The following is a 9,692-nucleotide window of genomic DNA, read 5'->3' as shown; positions in this document are numbered from 1 at the left end:
TGATTTTTTGTATGATAATTTTTCTCTATAAATAGAGATCTCATGAATAAAATTAGATTATGTTCCTCTAATAAAAATTATATTTTTACAAAATACAAATATAAAATAACCATCATTGGTATCTAGGGCTAAGGTTACAACTTGTAGAGATAGAAGTAGAAACAAACTTTTCACAAATTTTCCCACCTATTTTTGATGGAGAAAGTTATGATCTTTGAGCCGTGAGAATGAAGGCATACCTAGAAGCTTTAGATCTATAGGAAGCCGTAGAAAAATATTATGATGTTTTTGCGTTACTAGACAATCCTACCATAGCCCAAATGAAAATTCACAAGGAAATAAAAATCAAGAAGGTAAAGGCAAAAATTTGTCTCTGTTTGTGTTTCACAAAATGTTTCACCAAGATCATGATTCTCAAATCTGCGAAAGCAATTTGGGATTATCTAAAGGAAGAATATGCTGGAGATGAAAGAATTCGAAGCATGTAAGTATTGAATTTAATGAGAGAAGTTGAGTTACAAAGAATGAAGGAGACTGAGACAATCAAACAATGCTCAAAAAAATTTCTTGGCATTGCTAATAAGGTACGGTTACTAGGAACACAATTTCTTGATTCTAGAATTGTTGAAAAAATTATAGTAACTATACCTGAAAAATATGAAGCTTTAATAACGGCCTTGGAGAACACAAAGGATCTAAGTAAGATCACTTTGGCAAAGGTGTTACATACATTGCAAGCATTAGAACAAAGGAGACTTATGAGACAAGAAAAAACTATGGAGGGTGTATATTTAGTCAAATGGAAGAACAACAATGGTGACAAAAATAAGAAGAAGGAATTGTTCCAAGAGAACAATCAAAATAATAACACTCAAATTTTTCCACCATGTCCTTATTGTAGAAAGACTAATCATCCACAACAAATATGTTGGTCGAGACCTAATTCAAAATGTAACAATTGCGGACAATTAAGACACCTAAAATATGTATGCAAATCTCATCAGCAACAAGAAGAAGTCAACATTGTTGAATATCAACAAGAAGAGGAATAACTACTTTCAATGCATGCTTTATGACCAAAAAAACCCTCAAAAGCTTGGATCATTGATAGTGGTTGTAAAAACCATATGACTTATGACCGAGAACTCTTCAAATAACTCAACAAAATTGATATCTCTAAAATACAAATGGGGAATGAAGCACACCTTACAATAAAAGGCAAAGGAACATTTGTTATTAAAAATCATTCAAGTTTAAATTAATATCTGATGTTTTATACATTCTTGATATTAATCAAGATTTATTGAGTGTTGCTCAGTTGTTGAAAAAAGGCTATAAAGTGTTACTTGAAGATAAAAATTGTGTTATTAAAGATATAAACAACAAAGAAGTGTTCAATGTTCATATTAAAGACAAGAGTTTTGCTTTAAATTTGGAGAAGGTGGAACCAATTATAAATGAAGATACAAGTGAAGAGCACAAAGATGCATATGTTTTCAAAAGAAGTTTGATGATCAAGAGAAGAATGAAGATGATGAAAAACTACCTTCAAAAGAGAAGTTCGAGACAAACGCTAAAGTAATCCTACTCAAGAAAGATTACAACAAAAATTACAAAAAGAAGAAATCAATCAAAAAGAGAAAAGTCAAATTTTGAAATTCAAATTTAAACTAGGTGATAGATCAGTCAAAGAGTATTAGAAATATACATAAATATCTTTAGAAGAATAAATTAGTTTTTAATAAAAATATTTTATTTATATTTCAAATATTTAAATTTAATCTATTTTAATTATTTTAGAATTTATTTTATTTTTTTATAATAAAATAATATCAATATTTAATTTTATATAATATTATTTTTTTATAAATAAAGACCTCATGAATAAAATTAAATTATAATTTTTTTAATAAAAATTATATCTTTACAAAATGTAAATATAAAATATTCTATCAAATATGTGTGGCTGTGGGTCCTTCTATTTCATTCTTTAAGTCTACACTTGGTCAAGTTTTCGCAACCAAAGCCACTGATCCAACACACTTAACCCAATATATTTATTTTACTTTTTAAAATCGACCAAAACTTATCTTAAAAGCTGAGCTCATTAAATTAATTAAGTAAATAAAATAAATTATATAATAAACAACTATATTAATTTATTAATGGTCACTAACACAACTCTGACCAGGAAGTTGAGGGGGACATCAGTGAGCATCACCATCACGACGAGCACCACATGACACATACAAAATGTCAAAGTGGGCGGCACCAGCGACAGGTACATCAATTGCTGACAGCACTTAATAGTATTTTCCATGCTTCTTATTGATGGCATGCTTGGAATCCATGCTCCTTGGGAATTTAGTATGTTTGAAATCTGACTTCATTGCATTCCATTTATGCTATGTGAATTTTGAATCTTTCAATTGCCATACATATTAAGAATCACTCTCGTAAAGGCTTAAATTACTAGCTAAAGAAGGCTCATTAATGGTTCTATATCTCCAACATGCCTTTATGCAAGAGCTGTTTTGAAGCATGGGCAATGTGCACTAGGCAGCATAGCCATGCATAGCTTTGAACCTAACTGTGCTATCTTACTCTAAATATATGCAGAGTTTGTGTGGTCACACTAGTTCAGTAAAATCTGTGGCTTTTGACCCAGCAGAAGTGTTGGTTCTTTCTGAAGCATCATCATGTAGAAAATTGACCCTGCAATGCTTCTCATGTAAATGTTCAGGGGTTGAGTGGGGAAAATGTGTCTAGGAACAGGTTTGCTTTTACTTACCTCAATGTATCTAAAATTGTGCCCCTCCTGGAATAAAAATTCCTTGCATATAGACATTTGCTCTTGTTGTCTTTGATGCAAACATGGTCACCTAGCTATATATATTTTTATTAATAGTGACATATTACTTGAACAGATTTCCTATTAAATTGTGAAAATAACATGGAAATTAACTTCTGAAAATTACATTATGAACAATTCAACTTTCATCCAACTATTCAATTTTAAAGGGACATCTGATGTCTTGTACTGGTTGATGTAAGTGGGGCAGTCAAGCTTGGAGATTTTTGTACCTATTATTCACATAGGATAACGTTTGGACCTATTCTTCATATAAGATGATGGGAGTCCAAAATCCAATTCGGATTTGGACAGGGAGTGGAAGAGAAGGCATGACCAATTCCATACGGTGTTTTGACATTCTAGAATTAATTTATTTTGTTTTAAGTTTCTGAAATTTTACTTATATAATGTGATTAGCTATTAATTTCATTCTTCATTCTGCACAGGACCGTTACTGGTTCACTATTTGTTGTTTTAAATTTCCTTTTTGGCTATTTGATTCCTGTGAAGTGCTTTTTCTCATCTTCCACACAAGAAAAAAGGAATGAGTTTCAAGGGCTGTATGAATCCGTGCATTCTCTGTCAACAACAGATGCCCTTAAATTGTTTAGTGAAGAAATCAAAGCACAAGAAGCTTTGAAACAGTGTGAACAGTTAGAAGTTAGCATCACTCAACATGTTTGCAAGAGCTGCCTTCCCATGGCTCTCAACTGAGAAATTATCGTGGACAACTTGAATCTCTACCTGAACTAGAATAAATTGTCATCTATATATTTTGTAATACACTTTAGCATAGAATGATAAGAGCTTGTTGTAGAACATGTCTTCCATTTTTATGATTGTAAAGATGGATCAATCGATGTAATTGTTTGGTTTTCTTTTAAATATTGTTATTTGCAATGAAAACTAAACTTTGAATAAAAGCAGTTTTATCTGATGTTCTTTTCCCTTTTTCTTAGCCTTAGTTGGTATCATAAATATACTAAGTATTAAACTTAGAGGTAGAAGCAGAATTTGTCTTGTTAGCTCTTACTTTTCACCAAATCCTCTATTGGCAATAAAATAAGTAATGTTGCACTTGCTACTTCTGCTTAATCAAACACACTTGAACCCGTCAAAGCAAGTTGGAATGCAATTGCTACTTGCTTTCTGATCCTTGATTATTAAAAAACATTTTGTGTAGTTCATTATCGTGTAAATAATTATTACAACTTTTATATATCAACACACAACAATTTAGCTTAAGCTTTCCCTAATTGGACCCTTCCTCTCCTCTCTATAGATATATTATTGTTTGTTCATTACTTAAGCGTTTGGCTTGAGATACATGACACTGTTGTTTACTTCATATCATCACATAATGCTCTTTATCATGAATTAAAACGGAAGAAACAGTTTTTTTCTTTTTATTTATTTTATTTTAAATCTCCACAATTAGGAGTTTACTGCTGTTTATAGCTCCCAAAGGCACAACCACAATCTGAAATTTTGAAAAACAAAAGTCTATATTTTTTATTTTTCAATCGCCATGATTTCTTCCATCGGTAAGACGGTAACCAAACCACAAAACAGTTAATTGGATTTATTCGTTGAACACAATCATTCACTAGTTCTATTTCAATAATTCCTGACGATGAAAAATAGGAAAAATAAAAAAAAAATTATATAAAGCAACAATTATTGCAAACGGTCTTTATCATTATTTAAAATCATGTCTTATCATCCTATGAGAAAAAAGTTTTTTTTTTTTTGACAGTATCGTATGAGAAAAAGTCAAAGACTTGTATCTTAAAAGATTTCATTTGAAAGACTTTTTGAATAAACAGGCATATTTCAGAAGCTTAATAAAAAATATACACATAAGTTTAAAAGAAACAGATTAAAAAAGTCTAACTCTAGCTTGGATGTTGCAAATCGCATAACAAGGACAGAAGCTACGCGACAAGAAAACAATGCAGTAAAAGTAGCTTGCCTGTATTAGAAAAGAGGAAAAATCCACATGAAGTATTGCATTAAGACAAAAATAAAAAAATAAAAAGAAAATGCAAAAGACCAAGAATTTATTATACAATATGTTGGAATATAAACAAAAATAAAATAAGAGAAAAAATAATAACTTATAAAACATACACATAATCCAATATTAGAGAGGTTTTTTGAGTGATGATCAAAAGCAAAACGGTGAAGACTTAGGCCCAAAATAGACAATTTCTCATAATCGTGAATTTGTATTTAATAATCTTATAAAAATAATCCTCATAAAATATCTTCTGAAATAAATACCATAAAATAATCTCATCATAATTTAATTCACCACGATCTAATTTTGTAGAAAACTAACGAGCATTTTCTCATCTCTTATAAAAGATCAAGTAAAGACTAGCCAGAGAATAGTTGGATAACACTTTGAACATCTTTCAGCTGTGAACATTCTTATTATCTATAATTTGTGTATTCATTCTTTGATTCTTCAGGCTAATATCTTGTAAATCTGTATGGGTACAATAGCCTTTGAGTTACCCTTGAACTTACTTTGTGAAATTGTTGAAACCCAGCAGAGGCTTTGCTAAGAAAGAAGTTTTATGTATTTGCATGAAGAGGCATATTAGAAAAACTACTTCTTTATGAGCCTAAAAAGGCTTGAAGAAAAAGAATATTTGTTACAATGGTTGACTGTAAGTGAAATTTATGATAAAATACCAAGAACTGTAAATAGTATCATGATGAGGTGAACAAGTATAAAATACCTATTGTTATCCTCCTTTCCTTTATCACTTTGTTAAGTTTAACTAACATTGGGAATTGAATCGTTGAGATCATCTGGTGTTTGCAAATTAAGGAAACATTATTTAATTTATGGATACGAGCACACTTAATTAAATAATTAATTAGAGAAAAATAGAAATGTGATTTCATTTTGTGTTATGTTAAATTTTTCTATATTTTGAAAATTAAGACTAAAAAGACTAGGCATCCCTGGGGAGGGACACTAGTAGTTACTCAAAGAAAAACACTAATTGTAAATTTAGCATATATTTGTGTACTTCCAACATTTCTGCTTCATTACTGGTTTCATTGCATATATCATCCATGAAGGTTGGAATAATGGAACATATAAACTGTTTATGCATCAGCTCGAAGATATCTCATCAACTTGTGGGACTTATTGATCCTGGACCTGAATCTTACTCAGCCTTCTTTGCCTTCAATTCACTTCTTACTTCCCCACACTCTGCACCAATTTCCTACAAAAACGTGAACAGATTTTCTGTTAATCTGCTATCCTCACACAAGATTGTAGATAATGGTAATTAATTATGGATTTGTTCATCATATATGTTTATTGCCCTTGTTTAACATTTTAGATTGATATAGATTTTTGTTGGTGCATACACTTACCTCCTTCTTTACATTTGAACAAAGATACAATGATTCTTTCAGTAATAAATGGGTAATAACAAATATGAAATATAAAGGCTATAGCTTTTTCTTGTACGGTTTATCTTACCAGGAAAGGATGAGAAGTGGTAGGTATCAAGTACAGGTCATCTTTTCTTCTAACAGTCACTCCAAATACTTCGGTCATGTCCAAGTCTTCACTTTTCATTCCATTTGGAAGCTTCCAATCGAAGTGAAACAACAAAAATGCAAGTGCCAGCTCAACATTTATTAAACCCAAGTTGCTTCCAGGGCATATTCTTCTTCCAGCACCAAATGGAATGTACTCAAAATTATTCCCTTTGTAGTCTATAGAGCTGTCAATGAATCTTTCTGGATAAAATCTCTCTGCTTCAGTCCAATAGTTTGGATCTCTTGCTATTGCCCAAGCATTCACAATCACCTTGCTTTTGACTGGTATATGATATCCATGAAGCTCACATGTTTGTCTACATTCTCTTGGAAGTAAAAGAGGAGCTGGTGGGTGTAACCTTAGGGTCTCTTTGACAACTAATTTCAAATATTTGAGCTCATTGATATAATTTTCATCAACCCTTCCTTTCATACCAAAAACTTCTCTCACCTCAACTTGTGCTTTCTTCATTACTCCTGGATCCCTTATTATCTCTGCCATTGCCCAATTTATGGTAGTTGCAGATGTCTCACCTCCAGCACCAAAGACGTCCTGCAAAGTTATTATCAGGAAACCTAAAGGGATAGTCATGGATTTGACTTTTCTAATGTGAGAAGTGTACTTTAGAGTATACAGTGAATTGTGAATGTACACATGTGTAACAAACAAAGAAGTTGTTCATATGCATCAACGGTTGGTTTTCACATTAATAGTTATAACTTTGCTCAAACAAGGAGTCCAATTCAAAAAGTATATGCAGAAGGCAACCAATAAATCTACACGAAAATCATCAGATGTTGCACAATTTAGAAGACATCATGTATGAGATATATTCTGGAGCAAGTATTAATCATTTGTCTAATATAGGAGTTAGATTATCTTCATAAAAGAAAGAATTTAAAAGATGTTATTATTCTCACCAGGATTATAGCCTTGATATTGTTAATAGTTAAGCAAATGTCCTGGTTACAATCACTAACATCCTGGAATTTTAGGAGTACATCTACCAAATCTTCCTCTGCTTCACCATTGCCTTCTTTGGCCTTTGACTTTGCCTCTTTATGTTCATTGATGATGTCTCCTAGTATCCTATCCATTTGTTGATGCAGCCTCTCAAGCTTAGTCCTCAAACCAGTAACAGATTGAAGCCATTTAGCAGAAGGAAAGAAATCTCCTATGGTAAAGCCTGTTGCAACTATTACAGCTTCTTTTACGAGTGATATGAATTCTTCTTTGCCTTTGCATTTCATGCCAAAAGCAGCTCTTGAAATGATATTGTATATCGATAAAAGTACTGCTTCGGTGAGGTTTACGGGCGACCCTTTATGTGAATCAATCATTTTGACGAGATTGGTGAGCTCCTCTTCTCTTATTTGGTTGAATGAATTGACACGTTTTTGGGTGAAAAGCTCCACTGTACAAATTTTGCGTAGCTGTCTCCAGTAATTTCCATAGGGTGCTGAAATGATATTTGTGGATTCATAGGATAATATATCTGAAGCTAGAGTGTGAGGCCTTGATGCAAAGATGACATCATGGGTTTTCATTATCTCCTTAGCATACTCTGGTGAGGAAACAATGATCGTAAAAATCTCCCCAAGTTGCATATGCATCAAGGGTCCATATATTTTGGCTAGCTCTCTCAATTTTTTGTGTGGGGTAGATGTAATTAGATGGGGTATGTTTCCTACAATAGGTAGCTTCCATGGTCCTGGGAGTACATTTGTAGATGACTCAGTTTTACTGAGATTCCTCCATATTTTCAGTGCCACAATCACAAAGAGGAAAAAGGGTATAATAAGGGCTAATAAATCAAGAACTTTAGAATCCATGGTGACAAGAGACCAGTAAGGAGTTCTGAAAGTGCTGATAAGGATGTGGATTTTGGTTATGTTTATTGCTTGTTGTCTCTGCTTTCTTGTAGCTTCTACAGCTGCAAACTTTATCTTTTGGCAAATTTCATTCATACAATATTAGCAATTTAGGGGTGAGCAACGGGTGGGTTTGGTCGGGTTCGGGTAAAAAATGTCCAACCCATTGTAAACCGACTTTGAAAAAATGTGACCCATATCCGACCGACTGAGCTTTCGATTTGAGGCAGTTCGGGTTGAAACGGATTCGGATTTAAGCGGGTGGGTATAATCGGGTTTGAATTTTTTTGTAAACCAATTTATCTTAAGGAAGATGAAGCTTAAAACGATAAAAAAATATTTTTAAAATAGTGTATAAAAATAGAATGAAGGTGACAATAGATGGTGTAAGTAGATTCGTAGTTGAAACATTTACAAACTAAAGAAGCAAAAATAAAAGATAACAAAATTCATAGTTGTTACATGGAAAAGAAATATAAAGTTAGATTACAAAATCATAAGAAATCACAGTCACACAAAATGTACTCAAAATGGAGATAAGAAGATGGAAAAGAAAGACAAAGAAAGAAACAAAAAGATAACTCTAAAAATGGACTAGTGTGTTGAGAAGTTGAATGAGGAAGGAGAAGACAAAATAAATATCTAAGTTATGAGAAAAAGGAAAAAAATAAGTTACAAATTGATGGCTATATTATACTTAAAATAAAGATTTTTAAGTTTGGACCATTGTTGTTTAGTTATACAAAAGTAATAAAAATTTAAACTTATCTCATTTTTGGTTGGGTTCGGTTTTTGGCGGGTTTAAAAATTCAAAACCGAACCCGCCCAATATAACCCGTATAAAATCAAAATTTTAACCCGATTTACCCATAAGACCCGCCCGAACCCACCCAAAAACAATATTTTTTATCGGGTTCGATTTGGGTGTCGGTTTAATGCTCACCCCTATAGCAATTATTCCATTCAGACTTTCCGTGTAGTGTATCGATGCAAAAACTTGTTGGCTGTTTTTGTCCTTTTCTGTTGAATGACATGTTCTCACGATCTCTATGGACAAGATGTGTACAGTAATCTGATTACATACCCTACATTTAATGCTCGGCTTAAACTTTCTTCTGACTAAACTGATTGCATGTCTTATTTACAAATCTTCTTCACATTACTAAATATATGGATGTGTTGCATTTAGTATTTAGTTTAAATCAACAAAAGATTTTAACATGATTGTTCTTACATTGGCGGTACATTGAAAACTTATATTTTTTCATCTTTTTTCCTTTGGTGTCTTTTTCTTACTTTTTTCTTCTTGCGTAAACAACAAAAACGCCTCCGGGATTTTTTTCTCTATCCTTAAATATCTTCTTTGTTTAGTGATTTGTAATTTTTCACAAGTTTT

General features: G+C 32.1%; 1 protein-coding gene and 1 long non-coding RNA gene across 3 annotated transcripts; one reads left to right on the top strand and one right to left on the bottom strand.

The window, feature by feature from the left end:
• Nucleotides 1–529: 529 nt before the first annotated feature.
• Nucleotides 530–3,802, top strand: LOC145953087 (uncharacterized). Of its 2 annotated transcripts, none has more exons than XR_014430631.1 (2): nucleotides 530–2,281; nucleotides 2,620–3,802. It is a non-coding gene; the product is annotated as an uncharacterized LOC145953087 (long non-coding RNA). The 2 variants fall into 2 exon arrangements; XR_014430630.1 differs by having other exon boundaries at nucleotides 2,262–2,367.
• Nucleotides 3,803–5,863: 2,061 nt separating this feature from the next.
• On the bottom strand, nucleotides 5,864–8,407 carry LOC109801172 (cytochrome P450 71D11). The gene is made up of 3 exons (XM_020362179.3): nucleotides 7,346–8,407; nucleotides 6,363–6,977; nucleotides 5,864–6,099 (listed from the first exon to the last, which is right to left on the bottom strand). The coding sequence occupies exons 1-3, from the start codon at nucleotides 8,390–8,392 to the stop codon at nucleotides 6,040–6,042; spliced, it is 1,722 nt and encodes a 573-aa protein (XP_020217768.2). The 5' UTR covers nucleotides 8,393–8,407; the 3' UTR covers nucleotides 5,864–6,039.
• Nucleotides 8,408–9,692: the final 1,285 nt, after the last annotated feature.

Source organism: Cajanus cajan, chromosome 11 (assembly GCF_000230855.2).
Source record: "Cajanus cajan strain Asha chromosome 11, NIPB_CcT2T_4, whole genome shotgun sequence".
Classification (NCBI taxonomy): Eukaryota; Viridiplantae; Streptophyta; class Magnoliopsida; order Fabales; family Fabaceae; genus Cajanus; species Cajanus cajan.
The sequence above is the reverse complement of the archived record's forward strand: the minus strand, read 5'-3'. Positions and strand labels throughout refer to the sequence as shown.